Source organism: Carcharodon carcharias, chromosome 7 (genome assembly GCF_017639515.1).
Source record: "Carcharodon carcharias isolate sCarCar2 chromosome 7, sCarCar2.pri, whole genome shotgun sequence".
Lineage (NCBI taxonomy): Eukaryota > Metazoa > Chordata > Chondrichthyes > Lamniformes > Lamnidae > Carcharodon > Carcharodon carcharias.
This window is the reverse complement of record NC_054473.1, coordinates 12183893-12209163: the sequence shown is the minus strand read 5'-3', so window position 1 is coordinate 12209163 and position 25271 is coordinate 12183893. Positions and strand designations below refer to the sequence as shown.

The 25271-nt window shown below is 48.3% G+C and overlaps 1 protein-coding gene across 10 annotated transcripts in view; it reads left to right on the top strand.

The window, feature by feature from the left end:
- Positions 1-25271, top strand: part of LOC121279591 — a 74879-nt gene that overhangs the window by 12632 nt on the left and 36976 nt on the right. For 3 of the 10 annotated variants that reach the window (XM_041190722.1, XM_041190723.1, XM_041190724.1), the window contains 7 exons: positions 4-262; positions 1531-1860; positions 13574-13640; positions 13905-14189; positions 16910-16972; positions 18543-18578; positions 22635-23036. In XM_041190722.1, coding sequence (XP_041046656.1) covers positions 13595-13640; positions 13905-14189; positions 16910-16972; positions 18543-18578; positions 22635-23036 — 832 coding nt within the window. In that variant the 5' untranslated portion in view covers positions 4-262; positions 1531-1860; positions 13574-13594. Of the gene's footprint in view, positions 1-3; positions 263-1530; positions 1861-13573; positions 13641-13904; positions 14190-16909; positions 16973-18542; positions 18579-18688; positions 18727-21723; positions 21810-22634; positions 23037-25271 lie in introns of those variants that run through there. The other 7 variants (XM_041190726.1, XM_041190727.1, XM_041190730.1 and 4 more) reach the window with 5 other exon arrangements.

Here is a 25271-nt window from a genome sequence, read left to right as displayed (position 1 = left end):
TAGAAAACCAAAAGTCAGACATTTTACACAGGAACCTGGTGATAATACATACAAATGAGATAAACATCGACAGCATTTGTAAACTGTGGGCAAAGGTCACATGATCAAACTTCCGGAACACATCAGCCTATGTGATATGTACGTGACTTCCTTGTTCTTCAATGTGAACAGATGTGATAAAATGATAAAAATGGTGATTGTTCGTGCCAGGTTTTGTCTTGAATACGTTTTGGTCGATTGTTGATCAGGAAAAACAGCTGGGGTGAGTCACAGATATTTAATTTAATGGGCAATGATTGTTGCTAGTTAGTGCTAAGTGAGCATAAAAATTTACCTCATTGAATGGTTTATGGTTTTGGGTGGGGGGGTGGGGTTAAGTTAGATAGTTAACAGCGTGGTAGCCTAGTGGTTATGTTTCCGGTCCAGACCCAGAGGCATGGGGAGAAATTCTCCCCCCGTCAGGTGGCGGGTGTGGGGGGAGTGCGGGGGCGGGTGCAAGCAGGCGCGCCTCCGATTGGTGCCCCCGAATGGGGGCGCACCGCCATTTTAAGTGGGCAGGCCAATTAAGGCCCACCCAGCGTGAGGCTAAGTGCCGCCTCAGGGAGATCGGCTCGGAATTAAAACTTTTAATACAAGTGATAAAAAAATTTCCCTGATGTGTCCCCTCATGTGACACCATCACATGAGTTGGGACGTGTCCATAACTTTTATCGAAGCCTTTAATAAAAATTTAAATAACCTCGTGAGACCTCTTCCCGCCCGTGTGGATAGGGTTTGATGCTTTTTCTGAAGCCCGCCAGGGCTCCTGGCCTGTCCGCTAACCTTAAGGTTGGACGGGCAGGTCCATTAATGACCTTAAATTAGTTTTCCAATGGCCTCAATAGGCTGCTGATAGGTGGGCGGGCGCACAGCTGACTCGGCTGCGCTCCCGCCGACCTGAAAATGGAAATGACGCGGGGTGACGTTGGGAGTTCCACCCGATGTCATCCCGCGTCATTTTACGCGTTGGCGAGTGGGCCCCGCCTTTCGCTCGCTGACCGGAAGATCCTGTCCAAAATATAATTTAAGGCTTTTCCCAATTCTCGGTATATAATCATTAATTGAAACGAATGTGCTCAACAGTCACCTTCAAGCTTTCGTACTTCCATGCAACATTTTTAAAAAATTCATTCACGGGATGTGGGCGTCGCTGGCTAGGCCAGTACATATTGCCCATCGCTAATTGCCCTACTCAGGGTCTGTTAGGGGTGGACAATAAATGTCGACCTAGGCAGCGATGCCCACATCCCATGAATGAGTAAAAAAGTTGCACGGTGAGGAATATTGATCCCTGTAATGGGTTATGAACTCAAGAGTGTCAAATCTTTGCGACATTCTCACGTTCTGAGTCCAACGAAAATTCAGAGTTCTAACCTGTCCCTGACCCAAAAATATGATTGAGGTTTCTCACAAATAACAGGCGATTGTATGCATTAAAAAAAAAATGAACAACTTTAAAACAGCAGTGTTTGTATACTTCCAAAATTACAGACCAGACTACGGAGAGTTAAATGGCTTTGTGCACAGAAGAGTGAGTGGAGCTGACTGCTAAGAGAGGGTGTGGAATCTTGTTGAGGAGCCACAGGGCTCGCCTGTCAGCTGGAGAGCTTGCAAAAAATCTGCTTTGCCCCAATTTGCCAAACCACGAGCCTTGTCAGGCCACCAGCAGGCCTATCCCCGGAAGCAAGACTCCAGGGGGGCGCCAAGTCTCATCGACTGAGGGCTGCCGGCCAATCAGAGCTGTGCCGCTGGGGAGGTCGTGACTGCTGCCGGAAGCACAGGGACCGGAGTCCCGGGACCAGAGAGGGACCCAGGCCACAGGTAAGCAATGTGTTGGCAGGGGGTGGGTGGCTTTCAGGGTTGGGGGCCGCAGGCTGAGGCCCCTGGAGAATCGGCAGCAAGGGCAAGGGTGCAACTTTCAACGGCCTCCCCCCACCCCCCACCTCCGGCGTTCCCAATGTCCAATCCCTGCTGGCACCGGGCGCCTTTGATTGATGGACCACCCCTGCCCCCACCCCAGGGGTGACAAGCAGCCCATGCAGGTTCACCTGCCGTGCACACCACATGGCGACACTGTCACTGGGTTAATAGCAGAGGTGGCAGGGCAAGGCCCTTACGTGGTCATCAATTAGCCACGGAAGGGTCTCAATCGTCGGTGAGGTGGCAAGGTCAACTAGTCCGATGGGCCCACCCCCCCCCCACCGACTTAACCCAGGGGCCGTGATAGCTTCTGCCATCCTGTTCCTGCCCAGAACTTACTTGGTTGCGGAGCTGGGAAGGCAGCAAGGTTCTGGTACATCATCAGCCAACCTGATCGCATGCACTTCCCCAACTCCAAGTTCGCCACCAGCGAGAGCAGAAGATTCCGCTCTGTGGCAAAGACTTTAAACTTCCAAACCGAAAGAAATGGTACGATCTGCTAAACGTTCGCCGCCAAGAAATGCCCACAGATTCGCGCGCACACACCCCCACCAAAAAAAAAAGCCTTTAAATTTACTCCGTGATTTTCATGTTTCATTTCGCTTGGCACAGAAGATAGCAGCAGGTTAACCTAAGCTTCAGTGAAGTCCCTAACTTATAGTTTCTTAAAGGAGAAAGGGAAATTTTCCTGGGGCAAAATTTTCCCCCCACTGTTGAGGTGAGGGGGGGGGGGTGGGGGGTGGGGGTGTTGGGGCGGTGGGGGGGTGGGGGGGTGGTGCGGTGGGGAAGTGTGGGAGTGGGCATGGGCGGTACCCTGATCGGGGCATCCGCACTGAAGTGCCATGCGCTCCCTATATGGGTGGGCGGGGGGTGGGGGGGGGGGGGGTGGGGTTGGTGGTGGTGGGGGGGTAATGTGGAAGTGCGCTCCTTCCCGCGCATGAACTCCAATCTCCCTGAGGCTAAGTGCTGCCTCAGGGAGATTGGTTCCCAAAGTGAAAAGGCTATCCTGTCGAAAATTTCATTTACCATCCATGTCCTCTCGTGTGACAACGTCGCATGAGTTGGGACACGGACATGAACTTTAAGCAAAAGTGAATGTTAATTTTTTAAAATTCCGTCACGAAGCCTCATACCCGCCGCCCCCCCCCCAGAACCCACCCCCACCCCTCCCCCCCACCCCTGCCCCGGACGAGGTTTCATGCTTTTTCAGGTGGGCTGCCGGCCCTCCTGACTGGCCCACCGCAGGTCCACTCAATTGCTTCAATTGTTTTGTCAATGGCCTCAATAGGCCGTGGACAGGTTGGCGGGCGCACAGCTGACTTGGCTGCGCCCCGGCCAACCTGGAAATGCAAATGACGCGGGGTGACGTTGGGAGTTCCGCCAGGCGTCAGCCCACGTTGGCAAGTGGCCCCCCCCACCCCCCCGCCTCGCCGACGGGAAAATTCTTGCCCTGCTCTCCGAGCGGCTCATTCTGATCCCTTCGACTTTGTCCCCTTCCTGGGCGCCGGAGCTTTCTTTGCTGCTGCCGACATACAACTTGGATCACTGTTTCTGGCTTCGAGCTTCGCCTCTCCAGGGGAGTCCGCACTGATCCCTGACTCATGATTCAGGATTTTGGCGTGGGGCCAGATGCTGGATCCAACTTTCCGCTGGGAATTCTCCAAGGATATTGGAACCAGAAGCCCCTGAGGCCAGAAAGCAGCCACTGCCTTCAAGCCGTCTTGTGTGGTAGGAACAACACCAGGGCAGAATGCTGCTTTTACCTCACAGTTTGGACGGTTTTTGGATACGTAGGCCAGGATTTTCTGACCGGCTTGCGGACGGCGTAGCCCACACATCGGCGCGCATCATCACGATATTTCGGTGGGCGGGTGCGATCTGTTCGCCCACCATTAATTGAAGGGCTCGTTAAGCCCCTTAACTTGCCAATTGTGTACGATCTTGAGGGGCCCGCGCGGACTTCCGGTCGGCGTACGGGTCCAATGGGAAGGGGGTGGGAGATTATTTAAGAAAACTTTTGCAATGTCGCGCTATGTGGACTCAGAGGGGTTGTTCATGTTTTTTTTTTATGAAGTTATAATTGGTGAAAACGTTTAAAACTTGCCTGTGTGATTGTTAGTGGTTCTCAACAATGTCCAAGAGGTTTTTGTGTAATTTGAAACCAGTCTGCAGACAGGATTCTTTTTCATTGAGAACTGTCGGCGCGACATTAATCGTCTCAATTTCTCTGCTCCTCTCACCCATTCTAACCTGCCTCTTTCTGAACTTGCCACACTCCGTTCTCTCAGGTCCATCCCTGACATTGTCATCAAACCCGCTGACAAGGGTGGTGCTGTTGTCGTCTGGCGCACTGACCTCTACCTCGCAGAGGCTGAGCGTCAACTCGCAGACACTTCCTCCTACCTCTCCCTGGACCACGACCCCACCACTGAACATCAAGCCATTGTTTCCAGGACTGTCACTGACCTCATCTCCTCTGGAGATCTTCCTTCCACAGCTTCCAACCTGATAGTCGCCCAACCTCGGACGGCCCGATTCTACCTCCTACTCAAAATCCACAAACAGGACTGTCCCAGCAGACCGATCGTGTCAGCCTGTTCCTGCCCCACGGAACTCATTTCTCGCTATCTTGACTCCCTTCTCTCTCCCCTTTTCCAGTCCCTTCCCACCTACATCCGTGATTCCTGTGATACCCTATATCACATCAACAATTTCCAGTTCCCTGGCCCCAACCGCCTCCTCTTCACCATGGACGTCCAATCCCTCTACACCTCCATCCCCCACCAGGATGGTCTGAGGGCTCTCCGCTTCTTCCTCGAACAGAGGCCCGAACAATCTCCATCCACTACTACTCTCCTCCGTCTGGCTGAACTTGTTCTCACACTGAACAATTTCTCCTTCAACTCCTCTCACTTCCTCCAAATAAAAGGTGTGGCTATGGGTACCCACATGGGCCCCAGCTATGCCTGTCTCTTTATGGGGTATGTGGAATCTTCCTTGTTCCAGTCCTATTCCAGCCCCCTCCCACAACTCTTTCTCCGGTACATCGATGACTACTTCGGAGCTGCTTCATGCTCTCGTCGGGATCTGGAAAAATTTATTAATTTTGCTTCCAATTTCCACCCCTCCATCATTTTCATGTGGTCCATCTCTGACACTTCCCTTCCCTTCCTTGACCTCTCTGTCCCAATCTCTGGTGATAGACTGTCCACCAATATCCATTACAAGCCTACCGATTCCCACAGCTACCTCGACTACAGCTCCTCACACCCCGCTTCCTGTAAGGACTCCATCCCATTCTCTCAGTTCCTTCGCCTCCATCGCACCTGTTCCAATGATGCCACTTTCAAAAACAGTTCCTCTGACATGTCTTCCTTCTTCCTTAACCGGGGTTTTCCACCCAAGGTGGTTGACAGGGCCCTCAACAATGTCTGGCCCATCTCCCGTGCATCTGCCCTCACACCTTCTTCTCCCTCCCAGAAACATGATAGGCTCCCCCTTGTCCTCACTTATCACCTCACCAGCCTCCGCATTCAAAGGATCATCCTCCACCATTTCTGCCAACTCAGCATGATGCCACCACCAAACACATCTTCCCTTCACCCCCCCCGGTGGCATTCCATAGGGATCACTCCCTCCGGGACACCCTGATCCACTCCTCTATCAGCCTCTACTCCTCAACCTCCGCCCACGGCACCTTCCCATGCAACCGCAGAAGATGCAACACCTGCCCCTTTACTTCCCCTCTCCTCACCGTCCAAGGGCCCAAACACTCCTTTCAGGTAAAGCAGCATTTCACTTGCACTCTCCTCAATTTAGTCTACTGCATTCATTGCTCCCAATGCAGTTTCCTCTACATTGGAGAGACCAAACGCAGACTGGGTGACCGCTTTGCGGAACACTTTCGGTCTGTCCGCAAGCATGACCCAGACCTCCCTGTCGCTTGCCATTTCAACACTCCACCCTGCTCTCAGGCCACATGTCCGTCCTTGACCTGCTGCATTGTTCCAGTGAAGCTCCACGCAAACTGGAGGAACAACACCTCATCTTCTGACTAAGCACTTTACAGCCTTCCGGACTGAATATTGAGTTCAACAATTTTAGATCATGAACTCTCAACTCCATCCCCACCCCCTTTCCGATTTTCCCCGTCCTTTTTGTTTTTTCCAATAATTTATATAGATTTTTCTTTTCCCACCTATTTCCATTATTTTTAAATGTATTTCCATCCATTGTTTTATCTCTACCTTTTAGCCTTTTTCAATTCCTTCCCCCCACCCCACCCCCACTAGGGCTATCTGTACCTTGCTTGTCCTGCTTTCTACCCTTAATTAGCACATTACTTTAGATAATATCGCCACCTTCAACACCTCTTTGTCCTTTAGTCTGTGACATCTTTTGGTTTAGTTATCTCCACCTATCACTGGCCCTCTACCTAGCTCTTCTTGCCCCAACCCCCTTTAAACCAGCTTATATTTCACCTCTTTTCTATTTTTCCTTAGTTCTGTTGAAGAGTAATTCGGACTCGAAACGTTAACTGTGTTCCTCTCCGCAGATGCTGTCAGACCTGCTGAGTTTTTCCAGGTATTTTTGTTTTTGTTTTGGATTTCCAGCATCCACAGTTCTTTGCTTTTATTTTATTATATTGTAATCTTTACCAGGCCTGCAGCTTTCCAGGAGCCTCCATTTAGCCTGGGGCTATGGGTTCTGTGCTCTCCAGGGGATGCAGCTCCTCTGAGGAGGAAGGGAGGGATAGAATCAGGAGGAGGCCAGGACTGGACGATCAGCCTCCAGGGGAGCCACCTTTGGGATGCCAGGCGCAGGCACAAGGGGCGCAGGGCCAAGAGGAAGTCCAAGGTGGAAGGGGCCACAGAAGACACCACTATCCTGCTGCCAGGGTATACAGGCGGCAAAGCAGCTAACTCAATATGACTGAGGTGCAGTGCCGAAGGAGGCTCTGTCTGTCAAGGGAGACAGTCAACTATATCTGTCAGATGATTGGCCCTGAGATCTCTCCTAACTGTGTGGGTGGACACCCCATGTCAGCGGCTCTGAAGGTCACAGCTGCCCTCAACTTCTATGCCTCTGGCTCCTTCCAGGGCTCAGTGGATGATCTTTGCGGTGTCTCCCAATCAGTTGTCCACACTTGTATTAAGCAGGTTACAGACACTCTGTTCAGTCGGGCAGCAACATTCATCCACTTCCGCCGCGACCAGGCAAGTCTGATACAGCGAGCCAGAGGCTTCGTGGCCATTGCTGGCTTCCCCTGCGTCCAGGGTGCAATAGACTGTACACATGTGACCATCAAGGCGCCAGCAGGTGAGCCCGGTGCCTTCGTCAACAGGAAGGGCTTCCACTCCATGAACGTGCAGATAGTGTGTGATCACAGGATGCTGATTCTACAAGTCTGTGCAATGTATCCAGACAGCTCTCAGGACACCTACATCCTCAGACACTCCCAGGTGCTGAGGCTCTTCAGTGCTCCAGCCCGGCTGGATGGTTGGCTGGGGGGTGACAAGGTCTATCCCCTCAGAAGGTGGCTCATGACGCCTCTTCGCCATCTAAGAACAGAAGCTGAGGAGCGCTACAATAGGAGCCACGGCACCACAAGGGCTGTGGTGGAGAGAGCCATCGGTCTTCTCAAGATGCGCTTCCGTTGCTTGGACCGCTCAGGGAGCGCACTCCAGTACCCCCCAGATCACGTCTCTCTGATAGTGGTAGCATGCTGCGCTCTGCACAACCTTGCGCTGGACAGGGGGGATGCAGTTGACGATGAAGACCTTGACGCAGTGGATGAGGCTGCACAAGATGAATCCAGCAGTGGCTCAGAGGATGAGGAGGCACAGGGCAATGATGAGGGGCAGCACGCTGACCCGCTACTACACCAAGGAGGCAGGGACACCTGGGACACTTTAATCCAACGAAACTTCAGCTTGATCAGCAGGACCAGCATTGCCTGGCGCTTCCACACGTGGCACTTAGGTGCTACATCTTCCACCTCATCAGCTGCAACTAAGGGCTTAATACAAAAACATCAGTGTCCACTCAAACACTCATGAGAATTATGTGAAAATGTAAAAAGCACCACAATGAAAAGATGCTCAGCCATGGTAACAAAGGTGGACTTCATTCTGTCTACAATTGAAGCCCACATGATTATTCGACAATGTTACAAAAAGGGGTCCCTATTCTAAGGCCAACACAAAATCACCAGTGACATACCCGTAGAGTGCCTAAAGTGCCTTATGCTTACATTTTCAGGTGCTACGTCTAGGTGCTGCCCCATCACTCGGAGTGGCTTGTGAGACAGCCTGCTGACTCTGCTGTCCTGTTGGCCTCGATGACCTTGGTGGGCGTCCTCTGGCCCATGGAGCCTTTGCTGGCTCCGCCTGGGAGGAAGTGGCCAGTTCCAGAACTGGCACCTCCCCAGTTGTCACAGCCTCAACGGATGCAACGTTGACTGGCAGAGGGGCGGAGGAGCTGCTGCCCTCATCCAGAGCGCCCTGAGAGGAGCTCACAGCGATGAAAGGCAGCTGCTGCACTGACGTGAGGTCCAAATCTACCTCCCTGCTCACCGCAGATGCATGGGCACCGAGTGCCGGCGCTTGGTGTCCACAACATCTCCCACAATGGAAAACACCACCTGTGGCCAGAAGCGCTGTGAGGCTTGCCGGTCAGAGCCTAACCCAATCATATTCTGATCCATTTGTTGGAAGCCCCTCTCTATGAGAGTCACCAATCTCTCATTGAAGGAATCCCGATGCTCTGCCCTGAGGGTGGATTCTTTGTGTGCGTCTCCGTCTCAGAGAGCAACCGAACCATTCCCTCATGCAACCCTGCCGGATGCAAACGCTCTTCCTGCCGCCTTTCCTGCAGCTGCTGCAATGGGCACAACTCCAGAGGCACCTCATCAGTGCCGGACTCAGCATGTGCCTGGTCCCCTGCAGCCCTCCGGCTGCTGGAGCCATCGGCACTCTCTGCCCCTACCATCTCCTCCAGCGATCATGATGTGCCCTCTCCACTGTGACCAGGGACACTAGCCGACGGTAAAGTCCCCACCGGGGTGTGTGTGTCTGCGCTGGTGCCTGGCTGGCTGAAATGATGTGCCGCAAGTTGCACATGTTGGCCCTCAGGTGTGGAGAGGGGGCTGCAGTGCGGACATGTGGGTCACTCTGGTGGTGATGCTGAAACTAACAACAAGGACAGTGCATCAGTTAGCATTCATTCACTTCAACCTTTCATCCATTCCGCCCCCCCCCACCCAGCCTCATAAGTCGCTCACCCTTCAAGACTCTAGGTGAAGCACATTGGTGAGGTGGAAATGAATCAAGATGAGCCCCAACCATTAACCGCACGTGCAGACAGGCTGGTCAGATGGCCTTATGAATGCCACATGGCTTGTTGTGAACCAGAGGAGTGGGGAGAGCGCAGGGGTACCCGATGTGGATGCATTGTTGCCTGGATAGTTGCGGGGCTGAGGAAACATCTCAAACAGTTGTGACATTTTCTGCTAAACACAGTAGATTGAGCGGTCATATTATTGCCCTTCATTCCGTAAGGAGGGGGGTAGACCAGGTAGCCAGAAGGTAATATTTCTCCTTAGCGCAGGAATGAGTAACTATTCATCTAAGTTGAGTGCCATGAGGGTCACAGCTGAGGTACTGAGGAGCTTTTGGACAGAGTAACGTGGGGCGCGCTGGCTGAAGGGGTGCAAGAGGTCCCAAACCCCCTAGAATGGAATAAGTCTTTGGCTGTGCAGCGGCGCTCCAATGGCATGTGAGGCCATGGTGATAGTGGTCACAAATGGGATAAGGTGACTTTGGAAGATGGTGGAGACACTAAGCCTCAAGGGGATGAGGGTCCCTCCTCTATGACTCAAACGTCAGAATGTTTCAGTCAGTGAATGAGCAGTGTTGCAGTATTAACAATTGCAGCAACCATCAGTGCTTTGAACGGTGAGCAGACAGAGTGGATGGGACTGTGGACCTCAAATTCCTGCCCGCTGGACCACAGCCTTGGCCTGTCCTCCTGCGTCCTGCCCAGCTCCATGGCCTGCTCCTCGAAGGATGTGAGGGGCTGGAGCAGGACGTGCCCAATACCAGTCCTCAGGTGCTCCCGGGCATTGTGGTGATTTTTTGCCTGCAAAACAGAGAAGAGGATTAATTGGGCCTGATCGCTCATGTGCTCTGCACACGCACACCGCACCCCAACCACGGTGGCCCATCTGAGGCCTCCAGTGGCTCTTGTCCACACTACTGGGGATCAGTCCCCAGAAGATAGTACGGCTGCTCCCAACCCCCTCCCCCAACGGACACCTTGGACACATTCGGTGTCCATCGCTTTGAATGGCACACGGGTCCTAGCACCCATGGAAAGGAGGGTCAAATAGGTGCAGCCACGATGCCAGCAGATGGGACCTGCCCAAAAGACCTTGAGGCTCCCCTTGAACCATCTCATTACCATCAATGTGACATGTGTTGAAGTTCTGAGTATGTGTCGAGCTGCCTCCCCTGCAGCTTGCCCCCAAACTACTCAAATGCCACAGAAACCAACATATGCTGCGGGGAAAGCCCTTCTTCTCCTCAGCCACTAAGGCTGGTGTAAGCATGGTCAGTACCCATTTGCCCACCCAGTGTGTGACAGATGCCCTAAGCAGTAACAACAGCCATACATGGTGGGGAGGTGGGGTGTCGGGGGGGGGTGTGGGCGCAAAGGCTAAGGCTGCCTTCTGCCTCACATAGCCCAGGCAGACATGGTACTCACCCGTCCGGAGCGCAGCAAATCATTGAAGCGTTTTCGGCACTGTGTGCCAGTGCGTCTGACATCATCATGGGCATCTACAGCCTCGCCCATCTCCTCCCACGGCCTGGCTGGTAACATGGGGGGGCCCTCCTCCTCCCATCCTCAGAATACAGAACATCACGTCACTGGCCCACCTCTTCCAGGAGGACAGCAAGGCATGCGTCCGAGAATCTGGGTGCACAGTGACCGCCCCCCCCACCGCCGCTGACCTCTCCTGCAGCCTGCCCCCCGTCCTCCTCCACCTCCTCCTCCTCCTCTGCCCTCCTTGGAGCATTTCTACCTCTCTGAGTGACCATGGTGCACTGCCTCAAGTAGGCTGCCTGGCCACTCTTTATACAGGCGGCCGGCTCCCCATTGGAACCGGCAGTCTGAGTCCGCCTGGCCCCCGCGACTATTTTCCCGTTCTCCACGGGAGTCGCTAACCTGCTGGCCGGGCCTTAATTGACCCGTCTGCGGGAAATGGCGGCGCCGCCCATTGTGCCAGTGGCAATCGACCACCAGCCCGACCAACGAACGTAAAATTCTGCCCATAGCTTAAAACATCATTGTTAATTACTGCTCAGTCCGCAAGCATAACCCTGAGCTCCCAGTCGCTTGCTATTTCAATTCACCACTTAGCCCTCACACTCATATCTCTGTCCTCGGCCTGCTGCAATGTTCCAGGGAAGCCCAAAGCAAGCTGGAGGAACAGCGCCTCATCTTCCGATTATGCACTTTACAGCCTTTCGGACTTGACACTGAGTTCAGCAACTTCAGACTGTGAACTCTGTCGTCTATTCTGATTCTATTTTGTTTTCCCATGTGCTGGTCTGAATCTTGTTTTTCATGTTTTGGCTTTTGGACAGAGCTGTTCGTTGGGGGTCTCCCATAATCTCCTGTCAGAGAAATGCTGAAGAAATTCCAGGAGACAGGGTTTTTGACGAGCTTTGATTCACATTTTGCAGTGCAGGTGGAGAACATAGACAAGGGCTAAGGTCGCTATTTGGCTCTGAGGCTTAGTGTGCGGGCTGCCCTTAAAAAAAACTCCACTTCAATCCTGGTCATAGAAGGATAGAAGAGTCCACTTGACAGATTAGCACAGTCATGGACTGCAACATTGGAACAACAGGATGCCACTCAGCACCTCAAGTCTGTCCAGCTGTTCGATGAAACAATAATTGACCTGCGCTTCAACTCAATCTTCCTTTACTTCATACCTCTGATATCCTTCTTAAAAAATGTGTATTGATTTCAGATTTGGATGCTCCAATTGACCCACAATCTGTCATTTTTGGTGGAGACAGAATTCCGGATTACTACCCTTTGTTTGGCAAGAGTACCTCCTGATTTCACTCCTGAATGACCTCTTTCTAAATGATCATGTCCCCTTGTTCTTGATTTCTCCTTGAATTTTCCGAGCCAATTAACATAGATGAGGTTGAACCTCCATTAAAATAGTAGAGGAGATCGTCAACTGCCTTTTCTAACTTACATTAATCATACAACCCTGCCCTGTTTTTATTTCTTTATTCTTTTATAGGATGTGAATGTCACTGGCAAGGCCAGCATTTGTTGCCTGTCCCTAATTGCCCCTGAACTGAGCGATTTGCTGGGCCATTTCAGAGGGCAGTTAAGAGTCAACCACATTGCTGTGGGTCTGGAGTCACATGTAGGCCAGACCCAGTAAGGGTGGCAGATTTCCTTCCCTAAGGGGCTTTAGTGAATCAGATGGAGTTTTTACAACAATTGATGATAGTTGTCACGGTCACCATCACTGAGACTGATTCCAGAATTTAACCCCATCAGCTACCTCTACTATGGTGGAATTTGAACCCATGGGCAGGATCTTTAGGTCGGTGAACAGGGGTGGGGCTGGGGGGGTGGTGGGGGGTGGTGGGGGTGGGGGGGGGGGGGTGGTGTGGAGGGGGAGGGGGGGTGGATGGGGGCGGGTTGGAGGGGGTGGGGGGGAGGCAGCAGCAGGTCCCACTTGCCGATGTGTAAAATGATGTAGGAAGATGCCGAGTGGAATTCCCAACGCCACCCCGCGTCATTTCCATTTTCAGGTTGGCGGGGGCGCAGCCGAGTCAGCTGTGCTCCTGCCGATCTGTCAACGGCCTATTGAGGCCATTGACAAAACAATTTAGATAACTGACAGGGCTGCCCATCCAACCTTAGTGTTGGCAGGCAGACCAGAAGCCCTGGCGGGTTTAGGAAAAAGCCTGAAACCTCATCCAGGGGCGGGATGAGGTTTCATGAGGAATTATAAATAATTAATAAAGGTTTGAGTTAAAGTGATGGACATGCCCCAACTCGGTGTCACATGAGGGGACATGTCAGGGAGATTTTTTAAACATTTACCTCAAAAGTTTTAATTCCGAGCTGATCTCCCTGAGGCAGCACTTAGCCTCAGGGAGATGAGTCGCTCTTTCGCGTGCATGTGTGAAACAGCGCACTCCCGGATGAGGGAATCTACCTCACCCCCCTCCCCCCGCCCACGCAGGGACGCACAGTGCTTCCTGGCGGACGTCACGCTGGGACGGCCTTAATTGGCCCCGCCCACATAAAATGGCGGAGCGTCCCCGATTCAGGGCGCCAATCGGAGGCGTGCCTGCCCGCGCCTGCACTTTCCCATGACGGGGGTGGGGGCGGGGTACATTTTTGCTCCACGTCCCCAAAGCATTAGCCTGGGTCTCTGGATTACTAGTCCAGGGTGATTACCACTACACCACCGCCCCCCCCCCCAACGCTCTGGGAAAAAAATACACGGCAATTATTATTGAAAAAAATCATTCTAAATCGGTTTATCCACACTGTCCCTGTTTTTTCTCTTTAGGTCTAAGCATATTGGCTCAATATGCCTCTAGATAACCAGCAAGACGCAGACGATTCAGAAAGAAAAGGTACAGTGAGATGACTGAATGCACAAAGTTTATTGCGTCTCTTACAGTTCTGGGTTTGAATTGGTGCTTGAACAATTGAATCCTTAAGGAAATATAAAAAGGAGCTAAAATGGATAAGCACCGATGCTTTTTTTTCCTGGAACCACAGGACTGATTGAAGACTTGTTCATGAGCTGGGAATTTTCTTTGGGCATTTCCCCATTTGGCTGCACCAATAAAAAGTTCAGCTCTGCATCAGAGATATTTTCTTCCTTTCTTTTTCAGATTTGTCCAACCTTGTAACAGACAAACTGTTGATGCAACTAGCTGGAAAACTGGGGAACAACTGGCAGAGCTTGGCGATTGAGCATCTAGGCTTTCAGGGAAATGAAGTTGAGAACTTTTATTCCGATGGGTTCAATAACCAAAATAGAGCATTTAAAATGTTAATGGCTTGGAAATGTCGAGAAAAATGCCTGACAGTCATAAACCTGATCCATATTCTTGATAAAGCCAATATTGATCCCGACGCTTGGGCCTTTCTCGATCATAAAGGCAATAATTTCAATGGTAAGTCTTCTTCCACGAGAATACTGAGCCTCCTGAATGATTGGTGCTCAGACATGTCAAGAGAGCTGATCGTCTACCTGTACGCCCTCACCTCCTTCCAGCTGGACCTCAGTCCTACCTGCCCTGTGGAGGGGCATGCAGCAGAGGACGGTGCAGCAGGTGCTGCTGCTGGGTGCTGCTGGTGTTGCTCCTGCTAGTGCTGGAATAGTTGACGGTGTTGTGGCCTCTGCTCTTGACTCTCCGGGGTGCAAGGTGGAGCTACCATGCCATGGTTGAAAGCTGACAGCAGGGATGTGCAGCTGAAGGTGAGTGAGGTGCAAAGCAGGCAAAGTGTCCTCCAACAAGTTTGCAAACACCTGTCAAGCAGTGAATGCACTCTCTAAGAGAAGAATTGGGCAGCAATCTCCCAATGACTATGGCTGGATCTCTTCAGTTTCACTGATCAAAGCCTCCCCAGCCTGTATGTTTCGTTGAAGTAGCTTTTCCTAATGTGAACTCCTCTTGGTGACCCTGACGATTTGGCTGAAAGGTTGGGCTGAAAGGTTCCACAGCTGGGAAATCCAGGATCTAAGGCCAAAGCATCTCTTAACAACCTCAACAACTTCTTAATTACTTACCCAACAGTTTCAAGGGTGGGGGGTTGGGGGGGGGGTGGTTTGTGGTGGGGGGGAGGGTAGGTATTCCTGCTCACCTTCAATGCTGCCCCAGAGAAATGTAGCAGAGGGCAAGATCATGGCAGAATCCTGACCCCATGTCAATTTCCAAGTCTTGCCCTCCCCATTCACCCCGACCCACCTCAAACCTACCTCAAAAGGCCACTGCCATTGACTAAGATCATGGCTGATCTGACTGGGGTCTTAACTCCACTTTCCTGCTTGCTGCCAATAACCCTTGACTCCCTTGTTCATCAATAATCTGTCTAAAAATGAATATATTCAACGGCCCCAGTCTCCGCTGCTGTCCGGGGAATAGAATTCCAAACACTAACGACCATCCGAAGGAAGAATTTCTTCCCTATTTCCGTCTAAAATGGGAGACTCCTTATTTTGAAACTGTGATTTCCCTGATGAGGGGAAATAAACTCTCAGCATCCAGCCTGTCAAGCCCCCTCAGAATCTTATATGTTTCAAGAAGATCATTATTATTCTTCTCAACTCCAATGAGTATTGGCCCAACCTGCTCAACCTTCCCTCATAAGACAAACCTCTTCATCCTAGGAATCAGCCAAATAGACCTTCTCTGAACAGTTTCCATTGCAAGTACATGAGCAGCATGGAGTAAGCTGATGCTGGTTGCAGTGACCTTTGTAAAATGAAAAAGGATTCCCCTAATGCAACTCTCATGGCACAAAATTAGTACCAATTGCCACGGAACTGGTAATTTTTGAGTGGCACAGGATAGTCTGGCTCTGTGAAGTGCAATGGGAAACCTCTGAAAAACATTACCTGTTTCTTTATTAATGCCAGCACTTTCTTTAATATAACCAAGAAACTTCAAACAACACTTCATACAAACATACAGAAATGATGGGCAGCAAACAGCAGCTAGTCCTTCGAGCCTGTCCACATTCATAATGATAGGACCATCGTGGCCAGATTATTGTTTAAACTCATGTCCCTGGTCCTCCCCAATCTGTCAAACTGGAAACATCTATCTATAGGCATGCTATCCAGTCCTTTCATCACTTTATAAACCTCTATCAGGTCTCCCCTATTCTACACTCTTTGACAATAAATGGGGGGTGAATGGTGGTGTAATGGCAACATCATTGGCCTAGTAATCCAGACACCTAGATGAATGCTTTGGGGATATGGGTTCAAATCCCACCAGGCCAGCTAATGGAGTTTAAAGGCAGGGGTTTTCCACACCTGCTGGCATCAGGTGTGTTTCTTGGCATGAACAGGCAATATGGTAAGAAAGCCAAAAATTGGTTTCATGACATTGTGAAACAAGTTTGTGATAGTCTGCTTTACCTGCCAATGGCAGGCTGTGTTTCCAGCCATTGGATGTCAGGGTCCTCATTGTAATACATCTGCACATCATTATAAGTCCAGCCTGCACCATCGAACCTGGGGGACACTGCAATCCTTTCGCCCTTCGGGGCCATGTTGTCTTTGCAGCGGCCGTGGGCTGGAAGCACTGAGAGGTTTCCGCGCGGCTGCACTTTAAATATGGCACCAGGCACACAGAAGCGGCGAGGTGATGGTGTGGCAGACGAATGAGAGCCCACCCCACCATGGGGAATGCATAATTAACGTGCCGGGTTTGAGACGATACGGCGTGAAAAGCCGTCGTTGCGGCTACCGCACTTATGCAAATCTGGGACGATTCCGCCCGAAGTTTCTGGTTCATTCTGGAATTAAAGGCTACCCTCAGTAATGTGACTCGTGAAACTGTTATCGATTGCTGTAAGGACCCATCTGGTTCACTAATGTCCTTTAGGGAAGGAAATCTGCCACCCTTACCTGGTCTGGCCTACATGTGACTCCAGGTCCACAGCAACGTGGTTGACTCTTAACGGTCCTCTGCAAGGCACTCAATTCAAGGGTGATTAGGGATGGGCAGCAGATGTTGGCTTTGCCAACGGGACCAACATCCCATGACAAAGTAAATGAAATAGGCCCAGTTCCTTAAGCCTAACCAGGTAACTAAGGGTCTATACGCTTGAAATTTGAACTTTCATAGAATTTGACTGTTAATCAAAACTCCTTTGTCCTCAGATTTGAGATGCAAATGTTGTCAAGAAATAATGAATTGCCACTGCAAATGTAATCTTGCTGAAGGTAAGAACCTATTAGCCTATGTTTATGTTCTCTTAGCTTTATCCACAATTTATTCAAATTTTTCTTAAGGATATACAGTTAAACCTTCATCCCAACCCCCCGCCCCCAAAAACATAATGGAGGGCACACACCCCATCCCTCTTGCTTAATAAGGATTGGTAGATAATTGAGGCCCCGCCTCCCCCTCCCCCCAACCAACCATCCAACAAAATGTTATTCTAACAATTATGGTACAGAGATACCATAGGCAAGAAAATGAATGCACAATATTACAAATATCATCAATCAATGTTATTTATTTTAAGCTTTATCAGACAGTGGGCTTCAATCATGTCATACAAGAGAAGATTGGTGTTAGTGGACTGGGCAATCAGCTGCAAAGCTTTGCCCTACAAAAATTCTGGGAGAGGCTTTAGAGTGAAGAATGAAATTTTCATTCCATATCATTGTCGAGGACAAAATTAATTCTCACTTGGAGAAGCATGGGTTAATAAGGGTCAACAGAACGATTAAAGCCAAATCACTTGTGACTAACTTGATTGAGTTCTTTGATGAAATAATAAAATGGGTTGATGAAGGTAGTGCAGTCGATGTCGGTTATATTCTCGATTTTTCAAAAGGATTTGATAATACACCAAATAGCCAAATTAATCGGAGAACTGGAAGCACACAGGATTAAAGGGACACTGGCAACTTGGGTACATATTTGGTAAGTGTTAGGAGGCAGAGAGCAGTGGTGAATGGATGTTTTTCTGATTGGGGAGTATTATCCAGTAGGGACCACAGAGGCTGGTGTTGGGACCATTGTTTTTCTTGCTATGTATAACTGGCCTGCTCTTGAAAGGGCATAGGAAGTAAAATTTTGATGGTGTGGAATATGTAAAACTTGGCAGATATCGTAAACAACGATGATAATAGCATGGGCAGACACATGAGGCAGAATTTTATGGCCCCAGCTTGGCGGGGGTGTGGCCATAAAATGTGGCGAGAGGCTCAAAAGTCCATTGACTTCGGCGGGACTGTAAAATCCAGTAGATTAATTTAATATGAGCAAGTGTGAAGTGATTTGTTTAGCGAGGAACAACATAGAGAGACAGTATCATCTAAATGGCACCTGGGCGTGCATATTCACAAATCTGGTTTGATTTTGTGTTGTGCATTTACATTTCTGGAGTGACACTTTGTGGTCTGGAAGCCCAGATTAGAAATTTGAATGTAGGGATCAATGGGCCTCACAGGATTTCTCTTTCATTACAATTAATGGTTGGGAAAATGTTGCAGAATGCTGTTGTGCCCCACACCCAAATTACTGAGATGTGCTCCTAAGTAGGATAAGTAAAGTTATAACAGCCATTATTTTGATGATATATTAGCGTAGATAGAGGATTGACTTGCTAGCAGGAAACAGAGAGTTGATCTAAATGGATCATTTTCAGGATGGCAAATATAATGAGTGGAGCACCACAGGGTTCATGTTGGGGCCTCAACCATTTATGATCTATATCAATGACTTGCAGTATTTTGATGAAGAAACATCACTGATAATATTTAAATTCTTTTTGTCCCTCAGAAATGACGTTCTCCAACCCGAATGATGATGGATATAGTAAGTAGCAAAACTGGCTGAGAACATCTGTTATTTGCTTGCTTAGATGGCGCTGTGTTTTTTGACCTTACAAAAAGCAGCAACCATATAAAACAACTTTCTCATTCCAGGAATCAGCATAATGACCCTTCTCAGAACTGCTTCCAATGCAAGTATATCCCTCCTTAAATAAGGAGATCAAACTTTACACAGTACTGTAGGTGTGGTCTCAAAACTACCCTACTTTTAATTTCCACCCCCTTGCAATAGAGCCAATATTCCATTTGCCTTCCTAATTCCTTGTTCTACCTGCATGCTAACCTTTTGTGATTTATGTCCAAGGGGACACCCAGATCCCTCTGCACTGCAGCATTCTGTAGTCTCTTGCCATTTAAATATAATTCTATTTTTCTATCTTCCTGTTAGAGTGGACGCCTCACATTTTCCCACATTATACTCCATCTGCCATACTTTTGCCCATTCACTTAACCTATCTATATCCCTTTGCAGACTCTTTGTATCCTCCTCACAGCTTGTTTTCCTAACTATCTTTGTATCATCAGAAGATTTGGCTACACTATTGTCAGTCCCTTCATCCAAGTCATTGACATAGATCATAAATAGTTGAGGCCCCAACATGAACCCTGTGGTGCTCCACTCATTATATTTGCCAACCTGAAAATGATCCATTTAGATCAACTCTCTGTTTTCTGCTACTAAGCCAATCCTCTATCTGTGCTAATATATCATTCCCAACACCACAACCTCTTATCTTGTAACTTTTTATGTGCCACCTTATCAAAAGCCTTTGATTGTATTGAACTTGATTGAATGATTGTGTTATGATTTTCTAAATGACCTGCTACTACCTCCTTAGTAATGGTTTCTAGAATTTTCCCAAGGACAGATGTTAAGCTAACGGGCCTATAGTTCCCAGCTTTTCAGTCTCTCTCCTTTCTTGAATACCATGTGTTACATTGGCAGTTTTCCAATCCAGAATCGAGGGAATTTTGGAAGATTACAGCCAATGCATCTACTATCTCCGCAGCCACTTCCTTTAAGACCCTAGGATGCTGGCCTTGGGTCCAGGCACCTTGTCAGCCTTTAGTCCATTAATTTTCCTAGTACCTCCTCTAGCAATTGTGATCGTTTTAAGTTCCTTCCTCCTCCCTTTTGCCCCCTGCTCTTCTACTATTCTTGGGATGCTTTCCATGTCTCCTAGTGTGAGGACAGATACAAAACACTTGTTCAAAGTCTCTGCCATTCCCTTGTTTCCCATTAATAATTCCCCAGTCTCATCCTCCACACTCACTTTCGTAACTTTTCCTTTTTATATACTTATAGAGGCTTTTACAGTCTGTTTTCATATTTCTTGCTAGTTTTTTTCCCTTACTCTAATTTCTCCCTCTACTTTTTCTTAGCTGTCTTTTGCTGGTTTCTAAAATATTCTTAATCTTCCAGCATACCATTAATCTTTGCAGAATTATACATCTTATTTTTCAATTTAATACCATCCTTAACTTCCTTAGTTAGCACGGATGGTGCATCCTTCTCATAGAGTCTTTCTTTCTTAAAGCAATATATCTTTATTGAGAATAATAAAATATCTACTTAAATACCTGCCACTGCTTCTCCGCTGTCTTACCTTTTTAACCTAGCTACCCAATCCACTTTAGCCAACTTTGTCTTCATAACCCTGTAATTGCCTTTATTTAAGTTTAAGGCTCTAATTTCAGACCTACATTTCTCACCCACAAACTAAATATAAAATTCTATTATGATCACTCTTACCAACAGGATCCTTTATTATAAGGTAATGTATTTATCCTGTCTCATTATGCATTACCAGCTTAGAATAGCCTGTTCCCTGCTTAATTCCAAAATGTATTTTTCTGTCTTGAATACACTCTATGAACTCATTCTCCAGGCTCCCTTTGTCAATTTGGTTCCTCCAAACCTATATGAAGATTAAAAACATCCATGATTATTGCAGTGCCTTTCTTACAAGCCCCCATTATTTCTTGATTTATATTCTGTCCTACAGTGTAGCTTCTGCCAGGAGCCTATAAACTACACCCACCAATGCCTTCTTCCCTTTACTATTTATTATCTCCATTCAAACTGATTTGACATCTTGATCCTCCAAACCAAGATCCTCTCTCACTACTGTGCTGATCTCATCCCTTATTAACAGAGCTAATCCACCTCCTTTTCCTTTCTTCCTGTCCTTTTGAACTGCCAAATACCCTTGAATATTCAGGTCCCAGCCATGGTCACTTTGCAACCATGTCTCTGTAATGACTACTATATCATACTATTTATTTCTATTTGTGCTAACAATTAAACCATCTAGTTTCAAATGCTGCGTGCTTCAGAAAAACAGCCTTTAACTCTGTCTTTTGACCATTTTTCCCTACTCTGACCTTATTTGCTGGTTCTCTCTTATGATTGTACACTCTGCTCCTTGCTATTATAATCTGGTTATCATTAATCACATCATAGCCCTTTACTATTTCCTCGTCCTTTCTCTTCAACTTTCCAAACCTCTGTTTCTGGTACAGTTCAGGTGAAGACTGTCCCATCAATATAGCTCCCCTTTTTTTCTGTACTGGCACCAGTGCCCCATGAATTGAAACCCATTTCTCCCACACCACTCTTTGAGCCACATACTCAACTCTCTGATCTTACTTACCCTATGCCAATTTGCTTGTGGCTCAAGTAGTAATCCAGAGATTATTACAATTGGGGTTCTGCTTCGTAATTTAGCCCATAGCTGCTCACAAAGAGAACCTCTTTCTTAGTCCTACCTGTGTTGTTGGTACCCAGTTAGACCACAACAAATGGACCCTTCCTCTCCCACTCCAAGTTCCTCTCCAGTCCCTAGAAATGCCCTGACCCCTGACACAGCCTTCGAGGCACACTCTCTTGGCTGCAGAGAATAGTACCTATCCCCCGAACTATACTGTCTGCTACTACAACTCATTCCTTTTCACCCTCTCTACCTTGAATGACCCCCTGCACCTTGGTGCCATGGCCAGTTTACTCAATCTCCCTACAGCTGCACTCGTCCATACAAGCTGCAGGAACATCAAACGTGTTGGACAGTTGCTAGGGCTGATGCTCCTCTATTGCGACATTCTGGATCCTCATACCCGCCTCACTGACAGTCACACCCTCCTCTCCCTGACCATGGACCAAATCTGCAGTTCCTAACCTAAGGGGTATGACTGCCTTCTGGAGCAAGGTGTCCAGGTAACTTCTGCCTCCTCTCAGACTCCATCTCATCAACTCCGAGTCAAAGTCCTTCGAGCTGCAGATAATTACTGCAGATGTGGTTTCCATGGATTACAAAAGTGCCCACCAGCTCCCACGTGCTACAGCTGCAACACATCACCCTGCCTTGCCATCTTTATTTTATTTTGTTTAACTAATTAGGTTCCAGGTTTAGAAATATTATTCAATGATTTTCTATAGTTGTGTAACGGAGTTTAACTAGTTATGCCATAAATTTAATGCACTACTTATATTTCCCCTGTAGCAGTTTAAACTACTGTTGCAGTTTAGACAGAGAAAATAAACTGAAAACTCACCAATCACCTACCTGATCACCTAATTAATGCCCCTGAGGCTCATGTCTCAGGTCTCACCATCTTTGGCTCCCTCCCTTGGAGCTCATCTTTGTAAAAGAGCACACGGCACTGCTTCCCTCTCACAGCATCAAATTCCCTCACTCAACAAATTCCCAGAATTAAACACTCCGCCTCGCTGCACTCAGGCAAAGCTGCACTTTTGTGCCACTTGGTCAGAAGGCCCTATAGCTGGTGACTAAGTGTTCCCATCTCCACCTCACTCTCCTCATGGTAGGCTTTGCCAGGAGTTAGGTCTATGCTGCGAAAAGTGTTTAGAAAGCAGAATGCTGCTCTTTCACCCTAAGAGGGAGCGATGCATCACTCAGGAGCCCAGTGGAGGTCTAGAAAAGAAAATATACCCTGATTTCTAAGGATAAGAAGGGAATGAATAAGGGGGAGCAGTAATTTGTGCTATTAAAGCGTCTGCTTTATCTTCTTTCATCCACAGGTGTTCATATTAAAGTTACCATAGCTAAGGCTCTTGATGCCCAAAAAGTAGCGGGAAAAGACATGGACAATCTATTTAAAGAAATATTCGAAACTAAAGTCGGACTACGCTTGAGATTTCTCGAAATTGTTAATTCCATGGAGTCTAATCTTCTGAAAATTGCAAGAGGATGTATAGAGTTCCGGCTGCAGGCACTATCGTATGCTGCTCTCCTGAATCTTAGCCTGCAGTTTGTAAAAGGGGGATCTGAAGGGATAAAGCAGCTCCCTCCTTTACACCAGAAGCTACGGGATACGATGGGGGAAGAACTTTCATCTGGAAACATAACGACAGCGAACCTTTCTTTCACCAACTATTTCGAAGGTGGATCTTACAGAAGTGCACTGGAATTCTTTTGTGGAGGTAGGGTCCTTAGGAAGGTTTGAATCACAGAAGCAAAGGAACTAAGAACTAAGAAAGGTTCAAGCTTTACAGTTTGGAAAGGTAACTCTGAGTGAGGACAGTCCATCAGCCCATTTGACCTCATCCATCTGGATTCTAGAAAATCCAATTGACATCTCCCACTCAGCTGTTTCCACCTCATCAATAATGTGCATTTGTGTAGCCCCCTTAACATTACAGGCGGCTCTTCCCACATGAGAGTTAGAGGGGGGTGGGGGTTGGTAGCGGGCAGCAGAAGGAAGATGGTGGTATAGTGGTAATGTCACTAGGTTAGTAGCTCAGCGGCTAATGCTCTAGAAACATGGGTTCCAATAAGGCAACTAGTAGCATTTAATTTCAATTAATAAATCTGGAATTGAAAGCTAGTCTCAGTAATGGTTGCCATGTATTGATTATTATAAAACCCCATCTGGTTCACTCATGCCCTTAAGGGAAGGAAATCTATCGTCCTTACTTGGTCTGGTCTACATGTGACTCCAGACCCACAGCAACGTGGTTGATTTTTAATTGCCCCCGTGACGGTTTTGCAAGCCACTCAGTTCAAGGGCAATAAGGGACGGGCAACGCCCACTTTCCATGAAAGAATATCTTTTACAAAAACAACAGAACCAAACTAAACTTTAAAAGGGAGGTAAATGATTCAACTAGGGCTGACAATGCTGAAGAAAAGATGAGACATTTTGACAGTGTAATGAGGAGATTAGAAGGGCCAGTAAAAAGTATAAAAAAGTCTGTCAGATAACATTAAAGAAAATAGTAAGGTCTTTTATATGCATACTAAAAACTATTTAGACCAAGTGTAGGAGCACTTGATGAAGGGGGAATCTGGTTGTGATTGCTGAAGGCTTCACAGGGACACAGAATAAAGACACTAAAAGATACCAGAAACATATGGGTTAATCATGGACATGCTGGCACTCTAAGTCTCGTTGAATAGAGGTCTTTGAGGAAACACTGAGAAAGTGGATGTTACTTCTATAAATTTTCAAAAGGTGTTTAGCCAAGTGCTGCATTGGGGGCTAGTTAATAAAGTGGCTGGATCTTGACTCTGTGATGGTGGAAAATGGGTCATGTTGAATCTGCAGCCTGTTTTCCATCTCTAACCCTGGAAATGTCATGCAAAGCCAAGATCTATGCAGTGGTATAAAAGGGAATGGGACAGCACTGAAAGGACCCTGGTTACAGGACAAGATAGAGGGTAGTGGTTAACTGATGTTTTTCAAACAATGAGACAATTGTATCAGCAGGTTATCTTACAATTTCCTGAACGTCACACTAAAGGAATCAGTTTTTACACTAGCTTATTAAACTCTTCTTCCTGTCCTCTCCACCCTCACCTCCAACAGCAAGTGAGGGAAGCTCACAGACTTCTTTGTCACTAAGATCAAGACAATCCATTCAGTTTTCTCTGCTGCGTCCCTCCCTTCTAGTAGACCACCTGGCCAAATGTTCTTTATTGCTCCCTCTCGCCCTAGCATCTTTCTCTAGCTTCGCTCCTATCTCCCCTCACGCCCTTTCAGAGCTCATCTTGTCTATGAGATCCTGGGCGGAATTTTGCCCTTGGTGGGTGGGTGGGTGGGCCCCTGGGTGGGTGGGCCCCGGGTGGGTGGGCCCCACCAGCTCGGCGGTGGGTGGGCAGCCGATCCCCGCCTCCAAAACAGGGCCCGCCGCCATTTTGAGAGGGCGGGCCAATTAAGGCCTGCCCGATGGGAAGCGCTATGCACTTCCTGTGCGGGTGGGGGGAGGGATTCCCCATCTGTCGAAGTGCGCTCTTTCACGCTCTGCTCCCTGAGACTAAGTGCTGTCTCAGGGAGATCAGTGACAGGTTAAAAAAACTCTAAAAACAGAAAAATAAAGACATCATTAACATGCCCCCCTCATGTGACAACGTCACACGAGATGGGACATGTTAATAAGAAGCACTGAAACTTTATTAAAGTTTTTAAACACGAACATGAAATCTCATCCCGCCAGTGGATGAGGTTTCATGTATTATCAGAAGCCCCCTGGGGCTCCTGGCCTGCCCGCCAGCCTTAAGGTTGGATGGACAGGTCTTTAATGATCTTAATGATCCTGTCGATGGCCTCAGTTGGCGGACAGCTGATTTCGCTGTCCGCCCACCTTCCCGAATATTTAAATGGACCAGGGTGACATCGGGGGTTCCTCCCAACATCGTCCCGCGTCATTTTCCCGTCG